The sequence below is a fragment of the Panthera uncia genome, chromosome E1 (assembly GCF_023721935.1).
Source record: "Panthera uncia isolate 11264 chromosome E1, Puncia_PCG_1.0, whole genome shotgun sequence".
NCBI lineage: Eukaryota > Metazoa > Chordata > Mammalia > Carnivora > Felidae > Panthera > Panthera uncia.
In genome coordinates, this window is record NC_064814.1 from 18,646,715 (window position 1) to 18,661,531 (window position 14,817).

The 14,817-nt window shown below is 46.5% G+C and overlaps 1 protein-coding gene across 1 annotated transcript in view; it reads right to left on the reverse strand.

Annotated features, from left to right (window-relative positions):
- Positions 1-14,817, reverse strand: part of PRKCA (protein kinase C alpha) — a 424,558-nt gene that overhangs the window by 77,932 nt on the left and 331,809 nt on the right. The window contains exons 6-8 of the mRNA XM_049637684.1: positions 11,444-11,600; positions 10,248-10,382; positions 9,898-9,994 (exon numbers count right to left, since the gene is read on the reverse strand). Of these exons, the coding sequence (XP_049493641.1) occupies positions 9,898-9,994; positions 10,248-10,382; positions 11,444-11,600 (389 nt within the window). The remainder of the gene's footprint in view (positions 1-9,897; positions 9,995-10,247; positions 10,383-11,443; positions 11,601-14,817) is intronic.

Sequence of the window (14,817 nt, forward strand, 5' to 3'; positions counted from 1 at the left end):
TCATTTCCGTAAGAGAAATTAAGCTGGAAGCATGTTGCCAATGCTATGATATAAATGCATTCGCCCTCCCTTACAGACTAATCACAAATTCTCTGCAGTTGCTTTTGGAAGCTTTCTTGGAGTCTGCTAAGTTGAGCGGTTGTGTTAACCTCTGTTGACAATGATCTAATGAATGCGCGAAAATGATTTCCAACGCTAAACCTTGCCTCATTTCAGTTTAAGGTTTGTTTCTAAGACAGAGCTGAACTACAAAGATTAAAATATCCTTCAAGTGATGTGCATTTTATAGACTTTTCCCCCTTAACGTTGCACAGTTCAGAAATTAGTTAATTAAGCTACTTAAGGACCAAAATTTAAAAAAAAAAAAAGCAGAATCTATATTGGGGCACATAGATTTTCTGTTTTGTGTCCAAAAGGTCACTGGAAAGTACTCAGGTTTCCATAGTAACAGTAGCAGGCCCGATCAAATCAGCAAATAGCTACAATTTATCTGAGGGTCTCCAATGAACTATTTTCTTTTTTCTCATCCACAGAAGAACATCCTGAATTAGATAAAGTCTTCAAAGACAATGGAGGCTTTCGGAAAATCCAATTTCAGCAACAGTAAACAGGAAAATGCTTGCTTGCTCTATCCGCATATAACCTGGCAACGGAGACTCATCTGTGTTGATTTAAATACTTTCACAGTAAGCGGATCATATTAATTTGTTAATCAGTAACAGGGATAATCTCGAAATGTTTCTCCGGAATAAATAAAAGGAGATACAATGTGTGATCTTAGGGCAATTTGTAGCGTCTTCAGGGGGATACTTCTTTCTAGTAGTTTCTGGACCTCTATCACTAACCCCATTCTAATGGAGCATGCTTGTCAATTTTATGTTGTCTGCTTCTGCTTTAGATCCTGATATGCTTCTCAATGGTCACAAAAACTGTGAAGGCACAGACATCAGCGAAGCCACTGCTAATCCTGCTTTAGATTCTGACCAATGGACATTTTGCAGAACCTAGTCAAACAAATAAAACACTCCAAATAAAACATTTCAGCCATGGAAAGTTGAGTGTCACACCTTGTTTCCAAAATATGTTAAAATTAATGTGGCTCACAGGTTCAGAGCCCTTAGGTAACACTTTTAGGAAAGTCCAGGAGGTAAAGCATCTTTGTGACTAGAAGAGAGAGCCAGATTAGAACTCTGCTGACAGCTTTCCAACTGACCGGAGATTCTCCATAGATTTCGCTGACTTCTGGATCTACTATTAGAAACGTGTATCATCAAATTACTAGGTAACTCAAATATCACCTCAGCTTTGTTACATCCTTCTACTAATTATTTGGCCATGCCAATCAAACAAACAAACAAACAAACAAACAAACAAACCCAAAACCAAAAAACAGCAAACAAAACTTATCTGGGCCCAGCAACATGCCCTGCATCTTGAGAGAATCTGGTTCTTTTGGATAGTGATGACTTATAAGCCCAAGAAAAATACATTAGAAAGTCACTGGTTTTGCACTTTAGTCCCCACCCCATAACGAACTGTTCTTTATTGAGAGGAATGTTCTAGACTAGCCCTAACAGAAATACCAGGTGAGGTACATATGTAAATTTAAGCTTCCTAGTCACCTCCCTCATTAAAAATTTAACCAACTAAAGCAACTGACCAACTAAACCAACTAATTTAACTAAAGCAACTAACCAACTAACCCGACTAATTTCAATAATATGTTTAATACTGATATATAAAAGTATATAATAAAATAGCAGATTTGTTAATTATATAGTTAACCCAACATACCCAAGATATTATTTCAGCATACAATCAATATACCGCTTATTATTGAGGTATTTTACACTCTCTTCTTTTTCCGGAGTCCTTGAAATCCAATGTGTACTTCATACACAGAGCACATCTCACCTCTGACTGGCCATATTTTCAGTGCTCGATGGGCACCTATGGCCAGTGGCTGCTGAATTAATCAGCACGGCCCTAGAGGATTTTCAAGGTATGGGAAAATGCAGCTATTTACTCCTTGAAATTTAAGATTCTGTGATTGTTATTTTTAAATTTCTAAAAAATGTTTATTTATTTGAGAGAGAGAGAGAGAGAGAGAGAGAGAGAAAGTGTGAGCAAGGGGAGGGGCAGACTGAGGGGGAGAGAGAATCTCAAGCAGGCTCCGCACGGTCAGCACACAGCCCGGCCCCATGAACCGCGAGATCATGACCTGAGCTGAGATCAAGAGCCGGACACTTAACTGACTGAGCTACCCAGGCGCCCCGGGGTTATGTGATTATCTAGCTGACGATGCGCTCAAACCGGCAGAGATGAATAAGCTTGGTTCCTATGGGCTGGCCTGATTCCATGGGCAGAAGAACGTCTCGTGTTCCTTGACCACCTGAAGATAAAGTCTGTACAGATGAGGAGTGAGGTGACGGTCTGTAATTGGGGAGAATGAGAGTTATTCTAAGGGTGTCAATGTGAGGTCCTGGGCAGAGCACAGAGGATGCACGGACAGGGGTCAGGCCGAGGGTGGCACTGGCCAAGCTGCCAATCGGGGAAGCATTCAAGTTCAAACAACCCTGAAATGCTGCCTGTGAGCCACGCCCATGGGAAACTGAGCCAAAGCAGCGACGGGCTGGGAAGCCTGCCGCTGAGGGTATCACGAGAGAACTGGAGTTAAGTTTCAGGCTCTAGAAAGCAGTGAATGTGGGGACAATCAATCTACTGGTTCTCAGGAATGACTCCTTGACAAAACTTCTCAAATGCTCTTGCCTCTCTGTAGCACCTCTTTGCACATACAAGTATAGTGTCAGAGTTTGTAAGTTTTCATAAATGTAAGTAAAAAAAAACAAACCTGAGTCTCTTTTATATAATCAGCCATAACGAATGCAAAAAAAGGAAAAAAAAAAAAGTCCTAGCTAACATTTATTGAGCGCTTACTATATGCCCGGGACTAGGCTAAGCAACTTACACAAATGAGCTGAATGGATCGCCACAGCAATGCTATGCAGTAGGTACTATTACTGCCTCCATTTCACAGACTAAAGATCGGAGAATTCAAGCATCTTATTCAAGGTTACTGCTAGGAAGCAGTACAGCAAGGATGTGGAGCCATGACTATTCCAAACTGTATCCTCTTTCTAGAACACCATGTTGAAACGCAGAGTAACTGGCCCAAGTTCACGCGACCGGGATGTAGACAAGCCAGGATTTGAACCCCAGCAGCCTAACTCCCCGGCTGAGGCTCCCACCTCGGTGCAGGACCCCCTCTCAAAGGCAAGTGGTCCTAGGGCTCAGCACGGAAACCGCCTGGAGCTTAGCGGTCACTCTCTGGGCTCACTGCCGTTGTCATCTCTGTCCCCATCAGCATCCCACCTGCTGCTCCCAGGAAGGGACAGGATGGCAGCTGGTAGTCAAGACCTCGCCCCAAGAGCCACTGCCGTACCTCACACCTGGTCATGAATTTCTCTTCAGAGAACTCTGCAAGCGTTTCTCTAGGGAGAGCGCACCCGCATTTCAGGCGACACGGCAAGTTCAATACATTCGGCTTGTCCTCTTGAACCCTGACGCTCCAGAGGGCTATCTGTGCTGGATCATTCGCCAGCTCTCTAATGGGACACAGCTTTCCATTATTTTCTGACAACAGGAATACTCCACGGCAGACAAAGCCCAAAGTGCATTGCTTCTTAACCATCTTAATTCTGCTATGAATGTGTCTGTTTTGCTTTTTAACTTCCGTTTTTTCCTATTAGATTTGAACTTTCCCTGGAGTTCCTACTCCAGCAGTGGGTGGCAAGTACAGAACGAGGTGCTTCGAGCTTCTCATCTTGTTCTACTTTAATTATCTGGAACAAAATGGTGAGAACAGCAAAATGCCTCGACAATCGGGCCAGGAGAGAACGGTGCAGTCTCCTTTAAGGAAAGCTGCTGGACTTTTTTTTTTACAGCAGAAATCTCCAATAACTGTAAACACGATGTGGGAGAGACAAGCGACCCCCCCTGGTAAAAATGAGTTCATTTCAAGTCCATCTGTAGTGGCAAGTCCTCAAAATACAAATTGGAGGTAGTGGCTGTGGTCCTGGAGCAAAACGGGAGAAGTCGGCTTTTATTTTGTTAAATACTGAACTATGAAATGGGAAGAAGTAGGGAGTGGTTTCCATCTCCTGAGCCTGTGCTCAGGTGCTGTTGGCCCGGGGGGGGGGGGGGGGCGGGTCCAGGGCTCGGGCCATCAGCCTTACTGCTTCATTTCTCTATGAGGAGCCAAGACTAGGGAAGAAGGTCTTGGTTAGAAAGAAACTGCCCCAAGGGCGAGGGGCCAAGCCTTGGCGGGAAGGCTCTGCATCAGAGATGGGGATGTGGGGCGGGGATAAGACCCGGGCCACAGGCCGCTGGCTTCAGAGGAAGGGCCGGAGAGTGGCTGCACAGCACACGTCTCCTTTTCTCCTCCCCCAAACGTTCTCCCTGGTTCTTGATTCTAGGACAACCCCAACACTGGAGGCAGATGTGGCCCAAAGGGCTCAGGAGAAGAGTCAACGAGACTAATAAACACAGCACAAAAATGCCCAAGCTCACTAATGACCTCAGAGACGGACCGAGGACAAGAAAGTCCCCTGGAAAGGTTTTAAAACGAAAAGATGTGGTCAGAAGTTACTCTCCTTCCAGGTGGGAAGCTGAATGCCGCGCAGAACTCCCTAGGCATGGCTCAAGAGGAGAATGATTCAGATCCCAGATTTTGTAAAAGATCAAAACAGCAACGTGACAGCGACAGAAACGCTGGACTTTGCATGCGAACGCAATCACTAATAAACCAACTGTGCGATTTCTGTCTTTATCTGGATGAACAGTTAGCTGCTGCTGTGCTTGCGATGATACTTGGGTTCCGAAGAGGGGTGGTTCGTGTCAAGCATCTTTCAAATGTGCCCTTTTACGTCTTGGCTCAGGGCCCGATACCAAATTATCGTACTGAGAAATGTCAGTGCACACAGACCCCTCGGCGTCAGACTCCACCTACTCCCCCGACAACTCCCCTGAAACCCTGTTTCGTCCAGAGATCACCTGACCTATAGTTACACAAAGTTCCCAATTTACACACACATCATGTTCTGGAAATCCATCGAAATGTAAATGAAGACGTTATTTTCCCCATAAAATTGACGTTATGAATGGTGGTAAAGTTCTCATCAATATGTCCCTACTTCATAATATGGCTGGAGCACAGGACACAGACCTTGCCAACCATTTAGAACACAATTTCAATATCAAAATTAATTTTTTTTTTTTTTTTGGGTGCTCCCCAAAATTTAAAAAAAAAAAAAAAAAAAAAGCACCCTCCCTAACCTACTTTCTGCAATGACACATGTTGAGGGATGATGATAAAACACTTGTATAAAAAGTATACTTTTAGGACGTTTCTACTGACAACCTAATTTGATCTTTAAAACAAGTACTATTATTATAATAAAATTAGTATAATTTATAATAAAATTAGTATAATAAAATTAGTATAATTAGTATAATATTAGTATAATAAAATACTATTATTATTATTCTCATTTACACTGAAGGGCACACCCAGGGAAGTCACATGGTTAATAACTGGCAGAACCAGGAGTTGATTCTAACACAGAGTCCAGGGGTTAGTGAACTGTGGCTCATGGGCCAGATCAGGTCTGTCACCTGTTCTTACAAAGAGTGTTTTAATAGAACACAACCATGCCCTTTGTTGACATCCTTTCTGTGGCTGCTTTCGTGGCACAGAGGCAGAGTGTGGTGCTTGAGACAGAGACCCTGAGGCCCGCAAAGCCTAAAATATTTACAGTGACCCTTTGCAGGAAGTCTGCTGAACGAGGGCTAAGCCAGCCTCTGGACCACCTGTAAGGGAAGGCAGACCCTCTCTCCAACGCTGGCCTTGAGCCTCATCGCAGGGAGTGGGGACCCAGAAGTGGGAGGAAGGAACCATAATCCTGGACCCGCTCTATAGTGAGAGGAGGTCCTGGAGAATCCCTGAGCAGCACAGGGGGTTCTAATATGCTTATTTCTCTATAAGCTCCCTGCTTCATTCCCAAAACCTGACACGGGGCCCAAAGGTACGGAGATAAGCCCCACAGACAGGAGGCACTGTTTGTTCTACTCATTGCTGGAAACTTATCATTGAACAAATGAACAGATATATAACTTGTGTTTGTGAATCAGGAACTATGTGTACTTTATTTGAAGACAAACATAGATCAGCTTAAAGACCCACAGATATACTTTCCATAAACACTGGGGCCAAGGTTCTGGCTTGTTTTGACTTTCGGGCAGATAAACTGCTTGAGGGGGACAATGTGTTACAGAATCAGGTCATTTCCAACCATCTTGGGATTTCTTTGGCTCCTAAAAGCTTTCCCCACTGATCATTCTGTTAGCCAGAATTCTAGAATCAGCGATACCTTAAAAACATTTCCCCCCACGTTACCGGATAAATACTAATGCAGTGGTAGAACTGTAAATGCTCATTTGTTTGGGTTTTTCCTCCATCAGATTGGATGGCTTTTGGTTTTTGGAAGAGGATTTGAAAACCACACGTAGTTAACTCTTTCCAGAAAACAGAGCTGGTCATGGAAAGAATCACCCTGCGGACTCGATGGTACACAATGCCACCGAGTCCTGCCGATTCCTGAAAGGATTAGTCATCATGCTGTCTTTTCCCCAGTCATGATTCACCACTGAACTTCAAATTAAACATTTCAGCTGAATCATACTGTTACCAGAGGGTGGCAAAGTATCTCGTATCTCTGAAAGAGCGGGTGGAGGAGAAAAGGATTCAGATGCTGGAAAGCCAGTCAGGATGGCAAGTACGTGGAGAGACACGTACAAAGAAGGGAGTCTGCAGACGCCAGGAAGCAGTCATACCATGGCTGGGGGTGGAGAGGGAGGAAGTGGCGTGGGCATTAGAGGAAGTTCCCCAAATTGCACTTGGTGCAGGTGGCACCCCGCTTGGGAATGCTGGCTGTCACCTAGAACTGCTCAAATACGGACACGGCCCTTCTGCCTTGGCACGCGGCTTCCCAACAGCTGGATCCGGGGGGAAATATTGCCAGTTTCACACTGACAGACCTCAACAGAACACCGTTACACGATAACTCCTGTCTGAAATCAGATCCGGATATTGTTTTTAAAATACAACACAACAGTTGGTTGAGGGTCCGACGTCGGTTGAGGTCATGACCTCGCGGTTCGTGAGTTCGAGCCCCGCGTCAGGCTCTGCGCTGACGGCTCGGAGCTTGGAGCCTGCTTCGGATCCTGTGTCTCCCTCTCTCTCTGCCCCTCCCCCCTGGCTCGTGCTCTGTCTCTCTTCTCTCTCAAAAACAAATATAATATTTTGTTATAATTATATAATTTTATATAATTTTATAAACTATAAGTATCTTAAAAATACAACACAACAGTTGTCATAAAATTCTCAGCATCTTCTTGACACTGCTATTGAGTGGCTTTACTGCCTGGTCGCCTGCAACTCTCAGTAAAACGAGCTCATGCAATTCCAGTAAAGTCTAAGGAAGCTGAGAGATGTTTAAAGAAGAAGCCAGAACGCAGCTCACATGGGTGCTCTGGGCACAGAAGTCTGTAAGCTGGACGGCAGAGGCTCTGGCCCTCTGTTGCACTTGGCCTTGGGCTCGCAGAACTCCGGTGCAAAGTGCACTGCCGGGAGGGAGAAGAGTGACGGGCATGACACACGTGGCCTCTAACCGGCTTCTAGAGAGAAATGCAATTCTGGCCTCGAGCCCTCACACCCGGCCCCTTGTGTTTTTTGAGTTTGGAACTCTGACCTTTATAAAAAGCTACACTCACTGCCCGGAAAAATAGGAAGGTTACTCGCCAGGAAGCCAAGGAAATGAAGCATAAAAAGTGGGTCAATATTTCTCCGTCAGCAAAGCCAAGTCTTGGGTATTTCCAAGAGAGACGCCATCATGATGCCTCAGTACTGTTCTGCCCTCAACTGCATCCTATACCAGCAGATCCTGACCCGTTGATTGCTGATGATCTACACCTATAGCTTGAACGTCAGCAAGGCTCCGTTCACCTTTTTGGCTCTTTCCCTGCCTGGGACGTCGGAGTAGTGCCCGCACTCGGCGGCCCAGAAGTCTCTGGAAGGATTCAGCCCTCAGAGAGGCGGTGTGATGCTGGGGATGGGGCTACTGTCCTCGGCTCGGGGGAGGGGAGGGGTGAAGGTGGGAGTAGTTGATGCATCAAGTGAAGGAAAAAATAAATAGAAAAACAGCTATGCCTGGCATAGATGCTGGAAGCTATCCCAAGCCTTACCCATCTCTGCACTTGAATGCCTCTAAGTATTACAAGGCCCCTTCGCAAAGAACTTCATTATAAATAAACATAAACATATGTTATAAATTAATTATATATTATATTTATAAATAAAAATAAATATATATATGTGTGTATATATATATGTCCCCCTATATTTTTTAGGAGCAGAGATTACAACCTGATTTCCACTAGCTGAATTTTACCTGTGTTTACACCAATAGATGTGTGTTTGACCTACACCAAGCTGAGTTTTAATGAGCTGCCAATATTAAAAGAAGTCAGAAGACGTCGTATCAAACCATCTGGATTCTTGGCTTCTCTTGAAGAACCAGAAGGTCTGGTGGCCAGAAGGTCCCTCATTTGTGTGTGGCAGCAGTCAACGGGTGCTGAGTAACAGCGGCCACCTTTAGACACAGTCCACACCCTACTGTCACCAGTCCTGAGGCCTGCTGTCCCTTGCCACGGACTGCTGTCCCTTGCCGTTGACTTACACCATGTGTGACTCCTTCATCCTTCTGAGGGCATCCGGGCTCAGCCCTGACCTTAAGCATTTGCCATCAGCATCCACTTCAACCAAGTACCAGCGTAACAGAAGCACTCTGAACATTTTTATGTCCCTAGGAATTCATTCTACCTCCATGTGACCTACGTGTTTCTTTAGCGCAAACTTTTTTGAGAGAAGGAAACGACGGAGGGAGGAAAACAAAACCACCTGCACCTCATTAGTGTCAGTATTTTCAGTAACAGTTCGAGTATCTGTACACCTCTGTGTGTGTGTGTGTGTGTGTGTGTTTCTTCAGGGTACGGGAATTTCCGGGAATCCTAATTAGCCTGAAGAAGAGAAAGATTCAAAAAGAAATGAACCAGTTACACAGACTGGTATGGTTACTGTACGAATGCCTCAAACAGCCAAAGTGCAGGTGATTAGAGGAAACAGAAAAGATTAAAAGCTGTGACCTGGAAAGTACGGCAGGTGCTTAGAGAAAAGAACGTTCGTTAAGAGCGGAGGTGTCTGGAAAGTGAAGAGAAGTACAGACAGAGAGGAGAAGAGAAAGAGGGAAGTGAGGAGGAGAGGGAGAGCACAGCACGACAGGGAGGCGAGACAGATAAATCTGGGACGGAAGGCAAACACAGACCCTCACTGGGAAGGAGACAACGAGCTGGCCTTTTCTAAAGGTCTGGAGCAAAAATGAAGGTGCTGGCTTAATCACACCCAAACCACCGCCTGAGCTAATGCCAGAGTGTCCCCCTGCCATTTGGAGAAGCACGGTCCTTCTTTCCAGGAGAACACCGCACTTGGAACACTGCCTGTCTCCCCACGGATGTGCCAGCCAATTTCTTGTGCAGAAATCACCCGTGCTTATTTCTGGGATAGTTCTGGTCTCTGTTCTCTAAAATGATAATCAGGCCTAGAATGTGAACACAGCTTGCCAAGGAAGGCGATTAGGCGGCCTTTCTGTTCTTAAATATGGAAAAAGATGAACACTTAAGTTGCTTTTTGTCTTTCAGCAGTGTGACCACAAACCCTGGCCCTGCCTGAGGTCAAGCTTTCCAAAGGAAAGGCAGTTCCCGCCATTTCATTGGTGTCCTCACCTCGAATTTCTGCCTGAGCTCCACGTTTCCTTCTTCATCTCCTTCTGGAATGGGTACGTTGTAGTACTCACCTTCTTCTTGGTTAAGCAACTTGTACCTTTGGGAGACACGGAGGGAAGGAGAGTTAGGAACGCCACATTTGGGCCACTACGGGTTCAGCAACATCTCTCCTTCCACCTCTAGACCGGCTGTTTCTGAAATGCATCCTGAGGGGAGACCACAGCCAGATAACCTCACGGTCAATGGTCATTTCAGACCAAAGCCAGTTTGCTGAATCTCTAAGGGCTCTCGCGTTTAGACACTACTAACCTTTGGATGACACGGACATATACAACCTTGGGCATCCTTACCATCCACTGGCCGGTATCTTCATCAGCTCCGAGACTCCAAAGGAAAGGGATCCCATGAAATCGTTCCTTGTGGTTCGATCCCAGTCCCAGACTTCTACGGACAGCCGTCGGTCTTTGTCAGAAGGTTTCAATTTGCTACAAAAGAGCACACGCACAAGGTTATCTGGACCGTCGCTTCCTGGGAGACGCCACGTGCTCATGATAGGAGTCTGACATTCAAACAATAGTATATTCAATTCTCTTCCTGTGGCTCCCCACTGCCAACAGAGTACCAGGCCATGGCAGTCAAAGCTCCAGACTAGCAGTTAGCAAACTAGGACCCACAGGCCAAATCTGGCCCACAGCTTGTTTTTGTAAATAAAGTTTGATTGGAAAACAGCCATGACAATTTGCATATATATTGTCTATGAATGCTTTTGATTTGAGAACAGCAGAGTTGTGTGGTTGCAACAGAGACTGTATGACCCAGGAAGTCTAAGATATTCACTATCCGGCCCTGTATAGAGCAAAGCTTGTCAACCTCCGTTCTACACAAAAGAGCTCCCTTTGGGGTTGTCCACACATAAACCTCTTCCCGCGTGTCCTAGTCTACAAGGTCTGTCACTTGCTTGTGCTCGGCTGCAGGCATTGCTTTCTCTCAACCCTGACGGTTTTACGCCTCCTCCCGCTGCCTCCTTCCTTCTTTCTCCTTCTACCATCTCTGCCTCTGAAATCCTGGCACTCCCTTAAACCCCGTTTTAAACGTCACCTCCTCCAAGAAGTCTTCCCCGTTGAAAGGTGAGGATGATTTTTCCATTTCAGGGGTGACAGCATGTGACTCCTGTATTCCAGGTTTTAACAATTATTATTTAAATTCTCACCTTCCCCTAAACCTCCAAAGAACTTAAGTCCATCAAGAGGCGGACACACTTTATACTTTTATACACTGTGTGTTTAACATAAAAGTATTTTTTGTACAGGGTAGGTTCTGATGCTATTTGGGGCCTGCATTACGTAACCCCCGGTAAACCAAATTACCGTCCACCAAACAGCGGTGACAGCAGCGACCTCTTAGCAGTGGTCTGAGATAGCCCCAGTAATGGAGCCATGTTTAAAGGCATTTACAACAGGCCCGCCTCGTTACCTCTCACAGTGAGGTGGGCAGCTCTGTGATGCGTAGGGAGGGAATTCAATCAAAGGGGGAAGACAAAACTTACAACGTGAAGGACTCATTCCACTGGGGGTTCAGTGTAGAGCGGATGGTTTTGGTTTTCTGCTTGCTCTCGTTCTTGGGATCAGGAATGAGTTTCAGCTTCACGTAAGGATCTGAAAGCCCATTTGGATCCATAGGAATTAGATTTTTTGCATCTCGTACTGTGGAGAGAAAAGGAAAAAAAAAACCCATCAAATGTTATAAAAAGAGAACTGACCTGTATTGCCCAGTGTCCTGTGTCAAGACCAAGCTGAGTGACAGAGACCTCAAGATGGTGTTGAAAGGGAGAGGAGGGGAGGACCAAAAGCCTCTGATCCTCAATATGAGAAAAGCTTCCCGCTGTCATTGCTGCCAGAGATAATGGGCATCACGCAGGCCCCGCGGTCCTGCCCTCAGACTCCGTTATCAGCCTGGACCAACAGCACTCTCGACCCCTGCGCACCACCTATTAGAGACTCAGCAGCCTGGGCCCCTCCCCAAAGCTGCTGAAACAGAATCTGTGTTTAAATAAGACCCCCAGGTGCTATTTGCAGCCCTTCTCCGGAACCGGTGCGTGCCCTGCCCCCGCACAACCAGCCAACCCAGGGCATGGCACTGCATCACACTTGAGCTTCTAAAAGGGCTCACCTCTTTTCTTTGTAAAGGGCCAGCGATTTCCAACCTGGCTACACGTTGGAATCTCTTGGGAAGGGGTTCAAAAATTCCAGTGCTCACAACTAAGCCAGAAGCTCCGAGGGGTGTGGCCCACGTTTTGAAAAGCTCCCCAGGTGATACTATTGTGCAGCAGCAGAAAGAGCTAGGGGCGCATACAGCTGGGATACAGAACACGCCCCACACGTGTGCTCTGCCTTGTTATGTGACGTGCACAGCGTGTCCACAGACCAGCGGCACCCGGGACATCAGCTGTGTGCCCATCAGATGTGTGGAATCTGTCATTTGGGCCCCACCCCCAAACTCCCAAGTCAGAATTCTCATTTTACCAAGACCCCCAGATGATTCCAATGCGCATCCTAGACCAAGAAGCACTCGTGTGGGAATCCAAAATAATGAGGAGCAAAGGCCATTTCATCCACAGAGGGAGGCATGCTCAGAGATGCAGCTAGCAGGGGTTTATTACCTCTGGGAACGGGTGAAGCCACTGCATGTAAATGAGATAGGTCATTATCTATTGCTACGATAAGAAGGGACAAAAGCCTGAGCCTGCCTATCCCAAATGTCTTCCTTACCATCTTCCAAAGGCATCTTCCCCAGCACGGCTGAAACTTCCCATCATCAGGGTCCCTAATTAGCCAGACACCTTGAGGACACATCTAAACTGGGACTGGGCTCTGAAGCCCAGTGGCTCTCCCAGTGTGGCCCCTAGACCGTCAGCGTCACTGACTGAGTCAGGACTCTAGGGGCAGGTGCAGTGATCTGTGTTCACCAAGCTTCCTGATTCTGATGCATGGGAGTATTGGGGAAACACTGTTCTTGTCTAGTACTGATTATCAGTTTAGCTTGGCTATTAAAAGCAAGTCCTTAGAAGAATTTTAGAAGAAGGTGCTAGAGTTAACAGTGGGCAGATATAGAGCAGGGCATAGGGGATGCTAAAGATGCTGGGTCCCTGGACATTGCCCCAAGAGAAGTCAGACTAGCATTGCCCATTACCAGCCCGGGGACACACTGAGTGCCCACGCCTGCTGGCCAATAGCCTTACATCCTCCTTGTCTGGAAGTCTTAGCACGGGCAGGTGACAAATAGGACCATTATTCAAATGGTCTGAGTGGGGGGAGTGGACTGGCTCAGATCAACTAGCCACAGAGAAGCCAGGCCTATGTTCCTCTATTCCTATATTCACTTATGCTTTCCAAGCATTTCCCCCTCATAAGATGATATCTAACTTTATCCACCTGGGGGTGGATAGAACATATAAGCAAGCAGGCTCATCAGATCTGCTTTCAAATCCTGCCTCCCTCATGGACTCCCAAGCACCGGAAAACAGAAATTCCTGAGTCTCTGCTGCTTCACCCAGAAAAATGAAGAGGGGCTCACTCTCTGTGGGACGGGATTGGTGGGGGAAGTAAATGCAATGACGTATGTAAAGTGCTTTATACGGCTAGTGGCTTAGAAAATGGAGGTGGGGGGGAAGGCACCAGGATGGGAGTGTTTACCATGCCCAGTCCCCAGTGCCCACAGTTTCAAAATCTTCAGTGGGGCAGAAGGTCTCCAGGGGATCTGGCTGCCTGAGATTTTCCCTCAAGCTCATGCAGAAGGTCTTTCAGTGCATGGCAGAAGACTCAGTCTCCTAAAACAGCAACCCAAGGATCACAAAAGATGAAAAGTATGAGCATAAACATAGGGCTCTCCCATAAGGAATGGGAAGGGGCCAAAGGTCTCTCTCCAATTAAGCACTGGGATGAGAATCAGATACTTTTTAAAAGGCAGCTAAAGCCCCAGAACGTCTAACATTGAGGCTACATCTCAGCTCAACTAATGAGGAACCACAGAGGCTGCTAAGAGTATTGCCAGTTACAGAATGATTACAGGCGCTGCTTTTTTCATCCTCGATTTCTAGTCCTGACAGCCAGCCCACACAACATCATTTAAGGTGGATCTCTTCTGAATGGTGATGAGTTACAGTCTTAATGGGATTTAAAGCTGTGGGCTTCCCACTGAGATCCTATGATTGAAGTGGAAAATAAAGAGAGTTATCAATTCCAAATGTCATCGAAGTAGACACTGGGTCCAAATTTCAATTTCCCATTGCAGTGGAGAGTAGCCTGCACTCTCCACTGATGTGCGGCTGACTCACCACACACCAGGGCATCCGAGTCAGGACTGGGAGTAGATGACTTGGGGTCCCATCAGCTCAGAATGTGGGCTCTGGGGACAGGCTGCCTGCCTGCCTTTGAATTCTGGCTCTGCCACTTGGTGGTTGTATAACCCTGGGCAAGATATTTAAGGTCTCAGTGCCTCAGTTTCTTCATCTGGAGCATGGCAAACCGCTCCCCACCCCCCGGCCCCGGCCCTGGGAAAGATTATAGAAGTTCATACATGCAAAGTGCTCAGAACAGTGACAGGTGCACAGTAACAGCCCAATAATGATTATTACCATCATTGTTAATACACGTTGCTGGCAGAGAACACAACCCTAAAGCCTTAGATGTCCAGAAACTGGACTGACAACTTAAGAGCTGGCAAAGCAGATGCTGTGAAGGACAGTACGATGTGGAAATTTTCTGGTGCACCTGCAAGCGTGTGGTGCCAGTGAGGTCTTAGCCTGAGAAGCAGCGCTGGAGGGGGGTCACCAACAGGAGTAGGTGTGGGCAAGTTAGGGAGGAGAAAAGAAGAGCCAAATGAGGGAGGCAGTGGACGTGAGGGGTGACAGGCAGGAGAAGG